Consider the following 19,686-nt stretch of genomic DNA (forward strand, 5'->3'; position numbering starts at 1 on the left):
ATCTTCTTAAAAAACAATAAAACTATAAAATCATTATTTTTTGTGTGAAAACTAAGAATTTAAGACCTAATGTGGACTTGTTTGGGCTTGCCTTAAAGGGTGTCGCACAAAGGCAGCTCGTAGAATCAGGAATGTAATATGTTTTATATCACATTAGCTACTTGAAGTAATGCAATTGAGAAAAAACGGAGATTGTGGGTTTTATATGCTTGAAAATGTTTTATATATTTGATTTTATTTTTAAATTCTCATTTGAATATGCTTTACATGTTATATTTATGTAATATAATATTAGATAATAGGTTTTTTAAAACATTTATTTTAAAATTAAAGTTTATATTTTTATTAATATTATGTTTAATAATTTTTTGGTATTTTTTTATTTTTTTGACTTTTCTTATTTTTTAGCCTTTTTTTATTTTTTGTGCCTTGCTTAAAAAGGCCCACACCTTGCCTTGCGCCTCAGGCGCAAATTGACCCCTACACCTTTTTTGCGCCTTGCGCTTTTAAAACACTAGCCCAGATGGTACTGATCACTGCTGCAGGAATAGCCAACCACACACTTTTTTCCAACTTGGAGAGGCCTTGAAGTTCCCAGTTTCTTAAGAGATTCATCACTTGGCATGACCCAGGAAAGTCCCACAGAAGAAAGAAAATGATCCCACAAGGCTGTTGAGACAGGACAATGGATAAAAAGATGGCTGTTGTGCTCTTCATTTTGGCCACAAACCACACAACCCAAATTTTGAATTTGCATTCCCCTTCTAACCAGATTCAGCTTAGTGAGGTTTCTGTCCAAGGCCACAGCCCAAAGTAGTGCGTTTATTTTAGGAGGGGGAATCCGGCTCCAAACTTTACCAGTCAGGAAATCCTCATTATTCCCCCCTGACAACTTTTTGGCAAAGGACTTCACTGAGAATAAACCATCAGCCAACCACTTCCAAACCCAGGAGTCTTCTTCCTGCACTTTTAACATCTGATTGGAAAGCAGAGCAAACAGATCCATCACTTGGTCCACTTCCAATCTTGAAAAGCCCTTCTGAAAACAGGATTCCAGGAAACCACATTTTCTCTCAGCTCATAGCAGTCAGCAATCAATGCCTCTTGACTCTTTGCAATTTGGAACAGCTGTGGGAACAGTTCCTCTAAAGATCTGATATTACACCATTTATCTTTCTAAAATTTCAGGCGATGACCAGACCCAGTTTAAAGGAAAGTCCACTATTTAGCATAGGAAAGGATTCCATAATTTTCTGCCACAGAGAACATCCCAGAGATACCATCCTCTTGAATGTTCACAAGTTTCATTTTTCCACAAATACCCCAACACTATCTCCCACTTCCCCACTACCTTCCTGATTCTTCTACTTCGAATGCCTTCCAGCTAGAAACAGGTTCAACTCAAGTAAACACTCGACCAACGCCTCTTTAAGCCAGGTTTTCAAAAAGCCCTCCCAATTTTGTCCCGTGTTTAAAATTTGAACTTCCTTTTGTTTATTTCCTAAACCCCCCAAGTTGAAAGGAATGCAAGAGAATGGATGTTGAATTCAAGTGAGTTAGAAGAAGTGCAAATGGGATAGCTGACTTCCTTGCTAAACAAGGGGTAGCAAAGAGTAGAAGATCAAGACTGTAATCAGTCTTGAATCCTAATAGGTTTTAGGTTTACAAAATAGAAGAAAAGTGAGAGAAAGAACAGAGAATAGAAGAAGAACAGGAGAACACAAGTGGTTGAAAGAAGGAACAGATTCTAACAGATCTGCCGCCGCCACTTTCTTATTATTTATAGGTTATGTTTAGTACACAATGGAAAGGACACATCTGCCCTTAATACTTACATAATAAATAAAGTAAATAAAGCTGAAATAAATAACAACTGAATTAACAAACTGACTCAAACTGACACTACTATAACTGAAACAAATAACTACACATGCTGTCCTACGAACACAGTGGGGACCACTGCAGTGGGGCCCACATCAGTGTTCTCTACACTCCCCCTCAAGTTGGGAGTAGATATCTATCATTCCCAACTTGGATAGGTCTGTCTCTAACTTCTTCCTTGGTACAGCCTTGGTGAGGATATCCGCGAGCTGCATATTAGATGTGATGTACGGAAGACACACTTCCTGTGATGTGACCCTTTCTCGCACAAAATGTCGATCAACTTCGATGTGTTTAGTTCTGTCATGCTACACTGGGTTGTGGGCTATATTAATAGCTGCCTGATTATCACAATATAGAATTAAGGGCTTTTCATAGTCAATACCCAACTCTTCAAGTAGTGACCTCAGCCATATGATTTCAGCCACTCCATTAGCCATTGACCTGTATTCCGCTTCAGCACTGGAGCAGGAAACAACACTCTGCTTCTTACTCCTCCAAGAGACAAGGTTACGTCCCACAAGGGCACAATATCCAGAGGTAGACCTTCTGTCATCAACACTCCCAGCCCAATCGGCATCTGTATAGACTTCCACCCTCATGTGATTATTGTTCTTGAGTAGTATACCTCTACCCGAGCATCTCTTCAAGTATGCTAATATTCTCTCTGCCGCAAGAAGATGAGAAGTTCTAGGGGAGTGCATGTACTGGCTAACAACACTAACTGCATAGCTGATATCCGGCCGAGTGAGGCAGAGATATAGGAGCTTTCCAACCAACCGTTGGAACATAACTTTGTCTTCAAGAGGCTCCCCGCCCTCTGCACTAATCTTGTGATTTTGTTCGATGGGTGTATCAGCTGGCTTAACCCCCAACTTTCCAGTTTCCGCCAACAGATCTAGAACATATTTTCTCTGAGAGATAAAAATCCCCTGCTTGGATCTAGCAACCTCAATACCCAAAAAGTACCGTAGTGCACCAAGATCTTTCACCCTAAACTCTTGATGAATGAGCTGTTTGAGGGACTCAATCTCATGATTGTCATTTCCTGTCACCACAATATCATTAACATATACTGCAAGTAGTGTCAGAGAGGACTCCACCCTCTTGATGAATAGTGTATGATCTGACTGGGCCTGTACATAACCAAACTTTCCAAGGGCTAATCTGAACCTATCAAACCAGGCTCTAGGTGACTGCTTCAAACCATACAATGCCTTGTTTAGTCGGCAAACCTTCTTACCTGTCTCAGTATCATAGAATCCAGGAGGCAACTGCATGTAAACCTCTTCCTGTAAATCTCCATTCAGAAAGGCATTTTTAACATCCATCTGAAACAAGGGCCAAGAATGATTTGCTGCAAGGGATAACAGAACTCGGATGGTGGTCATCTTGGCTACTGGGGCAAAGGTCTCCAAGTAGTCTATACCATAAGTCTGAGTGAACCCCTTTGCAACCAACCGGGCTTTGTACCTTTCAATAGAGCCATCAGCATTATGCTTCACAGTGAACACCCATCTGCATCCCACTGGTTTCTTTCCTTTTGGTGGGTCAACCAGTGCCCAAGTATTATTCTTCAACAGGGCATCCATTTCAACTTGCATTGCATCTTTCCATTCTGGAACTGATAAGGCTTCTTGCACTGTTCTTGGAATAGGGACATCGACAATGGAAGTAAGATAGGACCGGTAAGATGGAGACAGACGATCATAGGATAAGAACTGTGAGATGCTGTGAGCTGTAGAAGTGGTGCAATGTCGTTTCCCTTTGCGAATGGCAATAGGGAGATCAAGGTCATCCACAAGAGAGGAAGTGGCAACAGTGAGGGGTATCTCAGTAGGCTCTGGATCTGGAGCCGCAAAAGGAACTGGAGCTGGCCGGGACTGCCGATGACTGGGATCAACCTGCCTGCATCGCCTGTGATAGACTCTCAACTCCGGCTCCCTCTGACCACCCTCACCACTACAACCTTCATCATCCAGTGGAATAGGTAAAGGAATAGCCCCACTCAAAACAGCCCCACTTCCACTCTCACTGCTCTCCCCCTGAGGAGAAACCCTAGGATAATAGGGTGTCTCCTCAAAGAAGGTGACATCCATGGAGACAAACCGTTTCCCTGAAACCGGATCATAGCAGCAATAACCCTTTTGTGTTTGTGCATAACCAAGGAAAATGCATTTGGAGGCCTTAGGTTCAAACTTGGAATGATGAGGCCCGAGAAGCTGAACGAAACAGGTACAACCAAAGGTTTTAAAGGGAACAATGAACAACTCCTCGTCTGGGTATAGAAGGGAAAAGGGGGTTCTCATATCAAGAACCCGGGAAGGAACTCGATTAATGAGATAAACTGCCGTGAGGATAGCATCACCCCAGAAGCGAATAGGTACATTGGAGGTAAACATAATGCTTCTAGCCACCTCCAAGATATGCCTATTCTTCCTTTCAGCAACGCCGTTCTGCTATGGTGTATAAGGGCAAGTGCTCTGGTGAACAACTCCATGGCTAAGAAGGTAGGAGGTCAATGGCTGAGCAAAGTATTCCTTTGCATTATCAGATCTAAGGACTTTGATTTTGGTCCCAAACTGAGTGAGAACCATCTGATGGAAGTTTTGGGTCATAGCAGGAACCTCATCCCGAGAGCGCATAAGATAGACCCAAGAAAACCGGGTATGGTCATCAACAAACAGTAGAAAATATCTGTACCCACCCATCGAAGAGATATGATATGGCCCCCAAACATCAATATGCACAATATCAAAAGAGGAATTACTCCTTTTATTACTTAAAGAATAAGAGGTTCTACAATGTTTGGCAAACTCACAACTCTCACACCTCAACTTTGATAACTCAACAGACTCAAATAAAGCAGGAAACAGACTTTTCAAAGACTTAAAAGACAAATGACCTAATCGGTTATGTCAAAGCATAACCGAACTCACAGACTGGGAAACAAAAGACTTCTTATCCACTAACTCCTCCCGACGAGAACTCTCTCCAAGTAGATAGATCCCGTTCGTCTCACGGCCAGTCCCAATCACCTTCCTCGTCTCCAAATCCTGAAAAACACATCGGTCAGGGAAAAAGGTTATTGAACAGTTCATGTGTTTGGTAATACTACTAACTGAAAGCAGGTTAGTATCAAGTTTAGGAACATGCAAGACAAAAGATAAAGAGATAGTATTCGACAGCTTGATGTCCCCCTTGCCCGAAATGGGAACAAGAGAGCCATCAGCAATGGACACTCTATCTCGGCCAGAGGACAAGTGATAAGAAGTGAACAAAGATGGCAAACTAGTCATATGGTCAGATGCACCTGAATCTATTACCCAGCAGTGGTCAGTATTACCTGGAGCTGAAGCATGGTAAGCTGAGGCTCGAGTACTTGAATGTGCAAATGCAGATGTGGCAGGAGCTGATGGTGACTGAGATGGCTGAGCTGAACTCCCAACTTCCTTTTCCAACTGTATGAGGGCAGCCCGAATAGCAGCTAAAGTCTCTAGGGATGTGCCTGATGAGGATGCTGAATCAATGTTCACGGCCACATGAGCATTACCCTTCTTATTTCTTAGTTTTGATGGGACCAAGTGAGGATGTAGCTTTCAACAAGTATCTTTTGTGTGCTTGGGTTTCTTGCAATGTTCACATACCAGATCCCGTTTATCTTCCTTCTTCTGGTCCCTTTCTGAGTCACCCCCTGGCTTAGGTTTAATAGCTGTCAAGGCTGGGAAAGAGGGCTGAGGCTGCATCATGACTTTCCTCCTGGTCTCTTCACTATGCACCAGGGAGTATGCTTGAGAAAGGGTCACACTATCTCTTGTCAATATCTGTTGTCGCACAATGTCATAATCTGAATTCAAACCAGCCAGAAATTCAAATACCCTATTCGTCTCGACTTGCTTTCTGTGAGTCTGTGCATCTTTGGGACTCTCCCACTCAAGGGTCTCTAGATGGTCAATCTCATGCCACAAGGATTTCAAGGTAGAGAAGTAGACAGAAACTAGCTTCTCTCCTTATTTAAGGCTGTTCACCTCACACTTCAGTTCATAGGCTCTGGCAACATTAAGGGGTTGGGAATAGGTTTCTTTCACAACATCCCATATCTCTTTGGCTGTATTTGCCCATAAGAAATTTCGACTGATATGTGGCTGCATAGAACTACACAGCCATGCCATAACCAAATAGTTCTCTTGAACCCACTTGGTGTATGTTGGGTCCTCCTTGGAAGGTTCTTTCACATCTCCCAAGAGGTAACCCAGTTTTCCCCTTCCTCCAATAGCCATCATGGCTGATTGAGCCCACTCCAAGTAATTTGACCCATCAAATCTCATAGTTGTAATCTGAAACCCGGTTTCAGATACACCACCAAAACTGTTGTTTCCAAAACCACTTTCTCCCTGACCCTTAAACTCCATCTTTGATCAAGAATCAGTGGCTACAAACTGTTAGAGCCACTACTGCTGTACCAGGAAACAGAGTAAAACAAGCAGGTCTGAAATCTTATCTGAAACCAACACAAAACTGATCTGATCTGATCTGAAATCTGATCTGATCTGATCTGATCCGAAATCTGATCTGAAAACAATCGCCTATCACAGTATATGCAAGAAATCAACTCAAATCTGATCTGAAATCAATCGGCATGCACAGTACCAAGCAGCCTGTCAATCTGAGATGCTATTTTCTGAAATCACTACTGCAGGCCCCACTGCTGCAAGAGCAAAATTAGGGTTTCAACTGTAGGTCTGAAATAAGTGCGCAGCTGCACTCTCCAAACAGTCCGCACAAGTGGGACTTATCGTAGGGCAATATGAAACCCTAAAAACTAATCACCTCTGAGAGGGGGGGGTTCGGCCCAACAATCAAACCCTAGAAACGAACTTAAACACTGTTCGGCAAGTCAAACCCTAGAAACAAACTGGAACACAGTTCGTCCCCTCCTTCTAGACAGGTTTAACCTATCTCGACTAATTGCAATCTCTGAAACTCAATAAAAAAAAACTTACTTATGCACTTTCGGTTTACTGTCTTCTAGGGTTACCTGAACCCCTTCGCTGCTGCTTCCCGATTACCAACTCTCTGCAAGCCGCGGCAAGTCTTCAACTGCTGCGAACCTCTTCTGGTAATCTCCAAGATTCAGCCACCGAATACTTCTTCAAGGCTTCCAGCCCTAGCTAGTTCTCATGTGGTCGATTGGACTAGACACACATGAGAAGCCCTAGATAGGCTCTGATACCAAGTAGAAGATCAAGACCGTAATCAGTCTTCAATCCTAATAGGTTTTAGGTTTACAAAATAGAAGAAAAGTGAGAGAAAGAACCGAGAATAGAAGAAGAACAGGAGAACACAATGGAACAGATCTGCCGCCGCCACTTTCTTATTATTTATAGGTTATGTTTAGTACACAATGGAAAGGACACATCTGCCCTTAGTACTTACATAATAAATAAAGTAAATAAAGCTGAAATAAATAACAACTGAATTAACAAACTGACTCAAACTGACACTACTATAACTGAAACAAATAACTACACATGCTGTCCTACGAACACAGTGGGGACCACTGCAGTGGGGCCCACATCAGTGTTCTCTACACAAAGCAACAATTGTTTTGGGCTTCCTTATAAAACAGTTGTATTAATGGGGATGATGTTGCGGTCATCAAATTGTACTGTTTTTTTCATATAACTAATCAATACAATCAATTTTTCTGTCAATCAAAAAGAAATTGTGAAGAGATGATATGAAGCAATTTGCTAGTGAGAATGTTCCAAAAGTTCAACAAGTTGAGCTACTTGATAAAGAACAGGTTTCTCTACAATCTGAAGTTTTGAGGTCAAAGATAACTGTTCAGATGGCTTTTAAGAAGACATCATCAACAAGGAGAATCAATTAATTCAAGGAGAGAAGGAGAGAAAGGTAAATAAATAAAGTATAAAAAAGGGCACTTACGGTGCACAATAACTTCATCTGGGAGCTTCCTCACAAACTGCTCTGCTGCATATCTCCAATCTTCAGCACTGAATGTAATATAAATAAATAAGTCATCAAGAGGACTTTGCCTTAAGGTTAATCAGTAAGTAAATAGTTAAGGACAAAGAAAGGAGCAATTTGAAGCTTAAGGATGTCACTGTATATGTATCAAGGTTACTTCATATTTGTATAGAAAACCCAGATGTCACTCAGACCTCCTTTTATTTGACAAATTATATATTGAAACATGGAAAAAAGGAAGCTTACTAATGTATATAAGAATAAGAGGCATATGGAGAATGGAAAAAATGATCACAAACAAAACAAATAAATAAAATGAATGAAGGATCATCACAACATCCTTGATGCAGGAGATGAAGAGTCGACAATGGAATTTTCAGAATTTTATGCATTTCAATATATTAGGACAGTAGGGGTATTTTAGTCATTTTAACATGTGTCAGTGGTTCAGCCTATTAGTTTTATTTGTCTCGTCATTGTTTAGTCGTGTTTAAATTGTTAGTCATTGATTAAGTACTTTAAGAGGTATTTAGCTTTTTTAAGTTAGTTTATCTTGACAGTGTGGCCGACCAAAAATAAGAGGAAGAGAAGAGAAGAGAAGAAGAGAGAAGGGATTGGCAATGTAACAGTGCTGACGGCGCCAGCTTTTATTATAATATATATAGGGCAGTAGAAACAAGAAGGGAAAAGACCCTTGTGCCCCTGCTATAAGTGAGTACAATAACAGACATAACAGAAATAAAAAAATAGAAATAAAAAATGCTTTAACTAGCCAAACAAACCCTAACACCAACAACTAAATTATTTCAACACTCCCCCTCAAGTTGGAGCATAAATGTCAATCATGCCCAACTTGTCACACAAATCTTTGTGCCGCACATGATGAAGACCTTTGGTGAAGATATCTGCAAGTTGTTCTTCTGAGTTGACATATGGCGCACACACTTCTCCATTTACAAGTTTCTCTCTAAGAAAATGCTTGTCCACTTCAATGTGTTTCGTCCTATCATGTAGGACTGGATTAGCAACAATATTGATGGCAGCTTTATTGTCACAGTACAGATTTCTTATCCACATGATTTCAGCAACCCCATGAGACATCGCTCTATACTCTACTTCAGCACTAGATCTAGCCACCACACTTTGTTTTTTATTTCTCCATGTGACCAGGTTTCCTCCTACAAAGGCACAATACCCATTGGTAGACTTTCGGTCATTGACTGCTCCTGCCCAATCTGCATCAGTATATACTTCCACCTTTAAGTGGCCATGTTTCTGGAACAAAAAACCAGCTCTGGGAAACTTCTGGAGGTATCTCAGAATCCTCTCTACAGCTTCAAAATGAGTTGTCCTAGGATTGTGCATGAACTGACTAAGGACACCCACTGCATAAGCAATATCAAGCCTGGTCATAGACAAATACAAAAGTCTCCCTACAAGTCTCTGGAACTTCTTCACATCTTTCAAAAACTCTCCCTGACCGTCTCCCAGATGATGATTAGATTCAATTAGTGAGCCAATTGGTTTTACCCCCAACTTGCCCGTATCTTCTAGTAGATCTAGTACATATTTCCATTGGGAAATAAAGATGCCCTTGTGAGAGCGGGCAACTTCAATTCCAAGGAAATAACGTAAGGGGCCTAGATCTTTCACCTCAAATTGAATGGCTAAGAATTTTTTTAGTCTCGGTATTTCAACCTCCCAATCTCTTGTGATCACTATGTCATCCACACACACAATAAGAGCTGCAATTTTCCCTTCACCTCTTTTCACAAATAGAGTGTGATCCGACTGGCATTGTTTGAACCCCATCTGTTGAACTGCTAAACGGAACTTACTAAACCAAGCCCGAGGTGATTGTTTCAACCCATATAAAGATTTTTTTAACCTGCACACCTTTTGTTCATTGCCTTTGGCACAGAACCCTGGAGGTTGGGTCATGTACACTTCCTCTTCCAAGTCACCATTCAAGAAAGCATTTTTGATGTCCAATTGGTGAAGTTCCCAGTCAAGATTTGTTGCCAATGAAAGAAGGATCCTGATAGAGTTCATCTTGGCTACTGGAGCAAAAGTCTAGGCATAGTCCACTCCATATACCTGTGTAAAGCCTATTGCTACCAGTCTAGCCTTGTACATTTCAATAGTTCCATCAGCCTTGTGTTTCACTGTTGACACCCACTTGCAACCCACTGGTTCCTTCCCTTCAGGAAGGTCCACCAACTCCCAAGTGCCATTTTTGTGTAAAGCACCAATTTCTTCCTGCATTGCATCTGTCCATTCAGGTTTAGACAAAGTTTTTGCCACATTCTTAGGAACGGGGACACTGCCCACAGAAGAGAGGAATGCACAGAATGAAGATGAAACATGATCATAGGACACAAAATTAGAGATAGAATGATTAGTGGTACAAGACCTAACACCCTTTCTCTTAGCAATAGGAATATCAAGATCATTGATGACAAGTGAATCAACATTTAGAGGAATAGACATATCAATAGGAGTAAGTGTACCTGGCTGATGAGACGGATCTACCTCTGGTGAATCCGATGATGTTGGTTGCATAGTGTCAGGTTCCACGGCTCTTGAACTCTGCTGGCTTTTATGGCGACGATGAAAAACCCGGAATGGAGGAGGATCGGGTAAAAGAGGTAGTTGAGTTTGAGTCGCCTGTTTCCCCTTAACCCTACTCTCCCCTTGAGGAGAAACCGAGAAAAAAAGGTTGATTCTCAAAGGACACATCAATGGAGACATAGTACTTGCGAGAGGTAGGATCATAGCAGCGATACCCCTTTTGAGATAAAGGGTAACCAAGAAAAACACAGAGAATAGCCCGAGGATCAAGCTTACCTCGAGTAGGGGACAGGTTATGGACAAAGCAACGACACCCAAAAACACGCATCGGAATGGTGGACAACGGAGCTATAGGAAACAAAAGCTGATGTAGGGCCTTATACTCTAGTAACCGAGAGGGCATGCGGTTGATGATGTATGTAGCACACAAGACTGCATCCATCCAAAAACGTTTTGGCACATTCATATGAATTAATAAGCCACGAGCTACTTCGAGAAGGTGACGGCTCTTTCGCTGAAGTGACCCACTCGAAGCAAAAAACTCCGTGAGATCACTATGGAAGTATTCCTTCGCATTGTCTGACTGGAAGATATGGATTTCCGTTTGGAACTGAGTAAACACCATGTGTTGAAAGTCCTTCACAATTTTTGGCACTTCATCTCGAGATCGCATAGGATAAACCCAGGTGTATCTAGAATAATCATCAATCAAGGTAATGAAGCACTTATATCCAGCCTCAGTGGGTAGAGTAACAGGGCCCCAAACATCAGAATAAACAATATGAAATGGAAATTCAGATCTTTTATTTCGCAAAGGTAAAGAACTTCTACAATGTTTACTCAATTGACATGTCTAACACTGTAACTGACTCACTGACAATGACTCAAACAACTTTGGAAACATAACCGTTAATGACTCAAAAGAAAGATGACCTACACGACTATGCCATAAATAGGCTTGACTCTCACTTGACAAACTCATGGACTCTGTAGCCACAAGACCAGCTTTATTCTCCAACACGTAGAGAGCATCCACCATGCTTCCTCTACCAATCGTCTTCCCCGAGGCCAAATCCTGAAACACACATGAAGACAGAAAAAAAGTGACTAAATAGTTCAAGGAGTTATACTACTAATGGACAGCAAATTAATAGGTAATTTCAGAATATGCAGTACATTAGGAAGGGTAAGGCCAAGTGGGAGAGGTATGGTACCTCGGCCAGCTATGGTAGAAAAAGAACCATCAGCTAGTCTCACCTTATCTCTCCTAGAGAGGTTATATGTCTGAAATAAATTTGACTTACCGGTCATGTGGTTTGAGGCTCCAGAGTCAATAACCCAAGGAGAATAAATGGTATGAGATGACACACAGAAGGCAGTGGCAGCATTACCTGATGTAGACGCAAAAGAGGTAGAGGGAGTAGGACCAGAATCCATCTGGCGGAGAGTCCTACCATACAATTCCAAATGTTCACGAAAGGAGTTGATAATTTCTTCCTTAGGGTCAGAACTGAGATGCATCTCTCGAGTTACCAAAGGACTAGTCTCTGTCGACGCCATATTAGTTGAGTTATACTTTTTCTGATTCTGCTGGCTTGGTTTCTTGCCCTGATCAGGTGTTGACTTCTTACCCAAATCCTGTGCCCATTTAGGTTTTCCATGGAGATCCCAACATGTATCTTTCGTGTGTCGTGTCTTCTGGCAGTGAGTGCAGCAAAATTTACTCTTATCATCTGTTTTTTTCTAAGAGTCACCTTTTTTAAAAACACCTCCGACATTTGTATCTGAATTTCCCCGGACAACTAGGGAAATTGACTCCCCTTCTACACAATTCATCACACTTCTTCTACTCTCTTCTGACTGCACTAAGGCATACACCTCCTGAACTGATGGCAAGTCTTTACTACCCAAGATCTGCACCCTGATGGACTCATATGAAGGATTCAGCCCTAGGAGAAAGGCAAAGACCCGTTGCTGAGATACAAGTGACTTATACCTTTGCATCTTCATCACACTTCCAATTCACATTCTAATAGTGATCAAGTTCTTTCCATATCGATGTCAAATCAGAATAGTACATCAAGAGACTCCTCTCCCCCTGCTTGCAAGTAGAGTATTCAGCTTGCAGTTGATATATCTTGGCATAGTGTCTCTGCTCTGAATAGATGGACTTTGCTTGTTCCCATATCTCACAAGCAGTTTCAACCCACATAAAAGTCTTCCTTACCTGTGGCAGCATGGAAACCAAGAGCCAAGACATCACCATACTATTCTCTTGGTTCCACCTATCATATTCAGCACTTTCGTACTTTGGTTCCTTCACTCTCCCATTGATGTATCATATTTTCCCCCTAGCAGTGATGTAGAGTTTTATTCCCCTAGACTACTCAAGGTAGTTCAGACCATCAAAGGGAATTACAGCCATGGGGAAACTCATATCCATTCCCCCACTCACTCTATTGTGGCTCCCTGAAATCTCTGAAGTAGTAGAATTCTCAGACGACATGGTCAAAACAGACAATCAGTCCCAAACACCGGACTTAGGACCCCTCCTTACTCCACAAAAAAATGCTCCACTCAGTCCATACCCACACAATTGGGTTTGAAAACAGTCTGAGCACAAACAGTACCAATTTTAGGACAAAAAAAAGGCAATATTCGGCAGATTTCAGACCTGTACGGTTTAAAAGTCCCAACCTACCAGCCTTCCAGAATGTCTAAGAACATTAATCAGCAGGAGAGATCCTTAACACTTATAATCAAACCAAATAATTGAGATAACAGGTCATCCTTGACCTACAGTCACCTTAACACAGGAACAAGACCACACGATCCCAAAAAACAGAGGTATAAAGATCTGACAGCATTCAGCAACCCAGATTCATTTGGTTTTTTCACTTGGTACACGACCAAGGAGGGTAAGGAAGAGAAAAAAGGAAGGACTGTACCAGTTGTGGATCTATTTTCCTCAGTCTAGATTCAGATCTCTGTTCCGCCCAGATTTAGCAAGTCGGAAGAGTGGAGTCTGTTCGATCTGTTCTCTCAGTCAGTATTCCGGCTCTAATACCATCTTGACAGTGTGTCCGGCCAGAAATAAGAGGAAGAGAAGAGAAGAGAAGAAGAAGAGAGAAGGGAGAAGAGAAGAGAAGGGATTGGCAATGTAACAGTGCTGACGGTGCCAGCTTTTATTATAATATATATAGGGCGGCAGAAACAAGAAGGGAAAAGACCCTTGTGCCCCTGCTATAAGTGAGTACAATAACAGACATAACAGAAATAAAAAAAAATAGAAATAAAGAACGCTTTAACTAGCCAAACAGACCCTAACACCAACAACTAAATTATTTCAACAGTTTATAAGTGGCAAAATTGTAATTTTGAGTCTTTCTAATTTAGAAAGTGGCATGGCTGACTCAAAATTGTAATTTTTGAGTCTTTCTAATTTATGAGTGGCAATTTCATTTTGTTAAGGAGCACTAGGACAGGATCTCTGGGTTTGTATTCCATGATGTTGTAAATAGGCTACATGGAATTTATTAGCCAGCCTACAACTGTATAATTTTCTTTTTTTTTTGATAGATCCTACAACTATATAGTTTTCTTGCATCCACCTTTCATAGGCAGGGTCATCCTCCTTAGGTTGCTTCTTACTCTCAGTGATGTACCCCCATTTCCCTCGACTGTAGATATGGATCTTAATTGGCTGAGGTCATGCCAAATAATTAGTCCATCCAACTTCACGGAGGTTACTACCCCCAATAGAGTTTTCACAGACCCTCCTAGACCAAACCCAAAGTTCGTAGGTTGTTTCATCTCACCTCTAGCTTGCTCCATTGTCTAAACAGAAACAAACAGAAATAAAAGAAAAAAGGTCTTACTAGTCAAGATTCACTACCCTAAGGCCAAAACTTCTCTTCAAACAACCAAAAATAGGATTTCACCAGACTCAACAACTTGGGAGAAAAGGGAGAAAGTCTAGCCACTCCTACCACTACTAGAGGCTCCAAAAATCTCTCCAACTTGGATCAATCTCAAAGACACTCAGAAATCTTCTATTCTAGCCCCCAAGCACCACTTCCAAACTCCCTCTATACCCCTTAATCTAAAACTCTCTAGTTAACTAGGGTTTTCGAGAAACTCTCCAAGAACCTACATTGGGCCTCAAACAAGCATTGCAATCTTCTCCAAAACCTCCTCTAACTAGGCTGAATAATTGTTAATTAATCAACCAATCAACTTCCATACAACTTGTGTATGGGATTAAAAAAGGGAAAAGGAAAGAAGGTAGGAAGATTGAAATAAAGTAGAAAAGAAGAGGAAGATTGAAGAAGATGGAAGAGCGAAAATAGAGGAAGAAGATGGAAGAAAATGAAGGAAGGAAGAGAGTCAATCAAACCTCTCTCCAGTCCCCCACAACTATATTTTATTCTTTGATTGTAAAAAGAACACAATTCTACGAATACCCTTAGTAGGGCAGCCAACACTAAAAGCAGCACTAAAGTAATAATAAAAGAAATAAAATAGGCCCATAATTAAGGCCCACTACTCATACATATAAAGCATAAACGGAAATAAACAAAAAATAAGAAATCATGGCCCATTTGAACCATCATCTCTACGGTCTCTAAGAGGCCCCTTCAACATCTCAAGTTTCATGGTTGTGGCTTCAACAGTACACCTATTTTTCATGGACGTTATTCCAACATCCTTCCTTACAAACTCAAGCTGGTTTCCCCACTTTGAGTTTGAGGGAAGGTGTAGAAAATAATATTGTATTTGGTTGTATTTGGGTATTCTTTTAGAGAGAGTGTTGGAGGTTTCAGGGATATATTTCTAATGTTGATAAATTTTGAGAACTTGTATGTATTTATGGGAAGAAGAGGGGCATGTGTGTAATTCTTATATAATTTGGTCTTTTTGCTCATTTAAGCCCTTGGTTGTGTGGGAGAGTGGAAATTTTGTATCTCTTATTCTCATAATGGATGTTTTCCCTCTCTTTCCGTGGATGTAGGCAACCAAGCCAAACCACATTAAATTTTGGTGCTTTTTCTCCCTCTTCCTATTTTCTTATTGGTTTACTATTCTCTTTCGTGCTGGTTGACAAGATTCTCCTGACTATGAGAAATGGGAGTCAAGCAATCATATTCTCATCACTCATGTCATAGCTTCTAAACTCAATGCAGCCTAATATTAGCAGAAGTTTCTTGTTACCAGATGAGCAAAAGAAAGTTTACAATAAAGTAGGCAAAACATATTTCAATAAACGAAACATTGCCCATATTTGTCAGTTCAAACAAGAGATTACAGGCCTATGTCAAGAGGAGAACTCTTTTTCTGAATACTACTCTACCATTGTGAGTAATATGGCAGGATTTGGACCTTTTTCAGATGTACAAACTATCCCACAAAGAGGATAGAAAGAAATTCAAGGTCAGATAAAACATAATAGAATTTTTGAATTCCTAGCAGGGCTGAGTTCAGAGTATGATACAGCATCTGTGCAGATTCTTAGTAGGGATGAATTGCCCTCATTTGTCAACTAAATGCATTATTTGCTTCTCTTTATTTCACTTCATCCTTTTTACTTTACTCTGTCTGAAAAGACTAGATAGAATTGCTCTTCTAAAAGTTGTCAGACAGTGAAGTAGTTAAGGGTAAAGTTAACAATGGGTGAAAGTAGTTGGAAATGATTTAAGTGCCCATAATTTAAAAATGGATATGGCATTAAACAGAATGCAATGGTGAAACAGAACTCATGTAGCCAACCCCATATAGTTGGGATAAAGCTTGGAGATGATGATGTCGATAAATGTCTTAACAGTAATAAGGTATTTTGGTAACTTGAATACCTCTATTACTGAAAAGTTAATGGGAGGTATTCGCACATTTTTTCAAAACTATAGGGGAGGTTTCTGTTACAGTCAAAACACAGGGGAAGTTTATAGGATTGTCATAAAACCCAGTGAAGTTTTTTATAATTTTCCGTAAAATTTATATAAATATTATATATTATAAAACACAAAATATTATATACATCTAATATTTTATAATTAAAGTTATAGACCCAAAGTACAGCCATTGACCAGGCTTATATTTCAGGCTTGGGGTCCAAGCCAGGCTAGGCCTAGGGCCAGACCCCAGACCCAGGCTACAGCCTTTACAATAGGCATTAAGCCCAGCCCATGATCTCTGCTAGAACCCTTTAGGTTGACATAGGCTAAGGCTGACATAGACACCTACCCCTTAACCGTTATTATTTTACACTCCACAGGTATAGGAAAATAACTCCCTATTATATTTTATTCCTTTGCACCTTTTGTCTAGCCAAAGCAACAACAAATTATAGGATGGCATTTTCTCATGATACTTGATAAATTAGGATAGTATAGTATCATATTCCTATATTCTCTCCAACAATTTGATGGTATTGTTAGCGGCATTGAGGTTTTTTCTCAATATCATTAGCATTAAACTATTATTTGCTGATACTACAATCCTGATGCAAGACAAGAAGGAGAAAAATCCTACTAAGGTGAACATGGTGGGTAATGATGGAGAATTTAAGGATCTGAAACATGGGAACAAAGAAAAAAGTAATATTGAGAAGGAAATTATAGGAAAGAAAGCATTGCACTTGTAGAGATAAAGAGAGAAAAAACACAGAAAATAGCTACCTACAATTTGTTTTCTCCACCCAATGACTTCTTTTACAGTTTTACCAGTAACAGAAATTCTATTGCTTAAAAACAGAATTCTACATGGATCATGTGCAAGCAGTACATAACATGATTATACATAGAGATAAATGGCACCACCCCAGTCCTTAGGTCAAACCCCAATTACGTTACCAATACCCTTCACATATGGTCATTACAGGCCCCCAATATAGCTGGCTTCTTTGGACTCTTTGCCTGGCAAGAGCATTGGCTAGGCAGTTGGCAGATCTCTTTACCGAGCTGAAATTAATAGTCATTTTTCCTATCAATAATTGAACCTCTCTCAAAGGGTTCCTGTATTTCCATTGTCCTTCTTTGCTCCCATTCAACCACCTAACTACCAACTACCACCTCGGAGTCACCTTTGATCACCAACTTGTTAAAACAGAATGTTTTATCCAGTTTGTTCCCTTGAAGGACTGCTAGAACCGCCTTGTCTTGTGCAGTCCCCATGCCATAGTTGTCAAGGCAATACCTAGGCGCGGCGGGCGCCTAGGTGATGCCTTGGCGATAAGGCATTCTTGGAGGGTCGCCTCACCCAAACGCCTACATATTTATATGTAAGACACCACACAATATTTTATATTTTTATTTTATGTTATTAATAGTAGTACAATAGATGTTATTAGACTAAATTATTCATATTGCAGGTTTATAGTATTAATATTGTTATTTTTATACTAGCTTCTTTTTGTTATTTTCTCATTTGTTTGGGTTCAACCGAGAGACAAGTCAGTAACATAGTCTTGAATCCTTTAAGACTTTAAAATCTGAATTGATAAGTAAAAAATAACTTGAAGATTTTATCCAATTGGTACACAAGAATAATCAATAGGACTTCTTCATCGAAATAAAAGTCAGTGACATAGTCTTGAATCCCTTGGGGACTTTAAAACTTGAATTGATAAGTAAAAAATAACTTGAAGGTTTTATCCAATTGGCACACAAGAACAATCAATAGGACTTCAACCCTTATGTTTTGTATGTTTCTTTCCTTTTTTGTTTTTTTTTTTTTTTACTCATAAGAATGTTCAGTTCTAACCATTGATATGGGGTTTATACTTATTTCATGAGAATTATGGTGATTACTAGTTAAAGATCACTACTTATTACTATGAAACCTAAGGATCTACCCTAGGATTTATATATTCTTTATTTGAAAAAACTCATCGCGTAGGTGACTAGGCGACAAGGCACTCCCCTATCGCCCAGCTTCGCCTTGGCGCCTTGAAAACTATGCCCCATGCCTGTTGGCCCCAAATATAAGAAAACAAAATGACTTTGCTTATCTCTAACGATACCCCCTATTCCAGACTGCCCCAGGTTGCCTAAGCAGCTATCAACCAAATTCATCTTGATAACAGATTGTGCTGGTGGAGTCCAATCCAAGAATATCCCATTTCTCTACCCATGCCTGTTGGCCTCAAATATAAGAAAACAAAATGATTTTGCTTATCTCTAATGATACCCCCTATTCCCGACTGCCCCAGGCTGCCTAAGCAGCTATCATCAAAATTCATCTTGATAACACATTGTGCTGGTGGAGTCCAATCCAAGAATATTTCATTTCTCTACCTAATAATTCCATTCATCAATTTAATAAATTAGCAGGATATCCTCAAAGTGCCTTTTGACACATAATGCTTGGATAATGTCCAGCAGACTCCTTCAGGCCTGGTAATCATCATTCAAATTAAGGATACAAGTTCTTTTGTTTTAATACTTCTTCTTGGTCAATCTAATCCAAGGATCAATATATTAAACAACTAACGGAATCATGTGTTTTATTAGCTGTAAATCACATATAATGAACAAGGAGAAAAGAAGAAGAAATACATTGAAATGTCATTTCTTCCTTCAAAACTCAACCAATCTCTACATTTCAACAGAATACTTTCTGAACAATACACAATCAAATTCAAACCAAATTATTGAATTAAATTAGGTTCCTAATATGGACATATAATTCCAGATTCACCACTGTTGTTTTATCTTTTTTCTTATGTGGCATCCTATCCATTTCAGCTTCTGTTCTGTGGAAAGCCCATTACCAATGCTGGCCCCAGTTATCCAGTGTCAGCAGGGAGGTTCTGACCTAACTTCTGGATCTTTTGCACAAAATGGCCATGTCAGACTTGAACCCATGTTCCCCAGTTGTCAGCCCAAAATTTTACAAATGGCAAATTACAAATGGCAAAATTGTCAGTATCTATTATTACCCGCGCAAACATCAAAAAATGCCAACTCGCCACAATTTTATAATTAGAGGTCAAGAAAACTACAAACGCCCAGAAAAACCAAAATTAAAACGAATTTTCCAGTAGAAACTACTTCAACTAACTCAGCGGCTCTTTTTAACCCCTTATGCCAGCACATTTAATATGACCAACTCACTTGTACTAATCCATCCTTCATTTAAAACTCAAATTAACTTGGTCCAGTGCAATTAAAATCCACGGAAAATTAAGAATTCTTAACAAAAGCAGAACCTGCAAACTAATGAGTACAAAAAGAAACGATGTAGGGT

General features: G+C 40.0%; 1 protein-coding gene across 10 annotated transcripts in view; it reads right to left on the minus strand.

Moving 5' to 3' along the window:
- Positions 1-19,686, minus strand: part of LOC104603138 (retrovirus-related Pol polyprotein from transposon RE2) — an 87,671-nt gene that overhangs the window by 67,243 nt on the left and 742 nt on the right. For 7 of the 10 annotated variants that reach the window (XR_016079396.1, XR_016079395.1, XM_010267077.3 and 4 more), the window contains exon 2: positions 7,831-7,898. Coding sequence is in view for 8 of the 10 variants with exons in the window: in XM_010267077.3 (XP_010265379.1) it covers positions 7,831-7,898 (68 nt within the window). In the remaining 2 variants the exon portion in view is untranslated. Of the gene's footprint in view, positions 1-7,830; positions 7,899-7,928; positions 11,519-11,834; positions 19,685-19,686 lie in introns of those variants that run through there. The other 3 variants (XM_088892894.1, XM_088892895.1, XM_088892893.1) reach the window with 3 other exon arrangements.

This window comes from Nelumbo nucifera, chromosome 8 (genome assembly GCF_055504915.1).
Source record: "Nelumbo nucifera cultivar China Antique chromosome 8, China Antique-T2T, whole genome shotgun sequence".
Classification (NCBI taxonomy): Eukaryota; Viridiplantae; Streptophyta; class Magnoliopsida; order Proteales; family Nelumbonaceae; genus Nelumbo; species Nelumbo nucifera.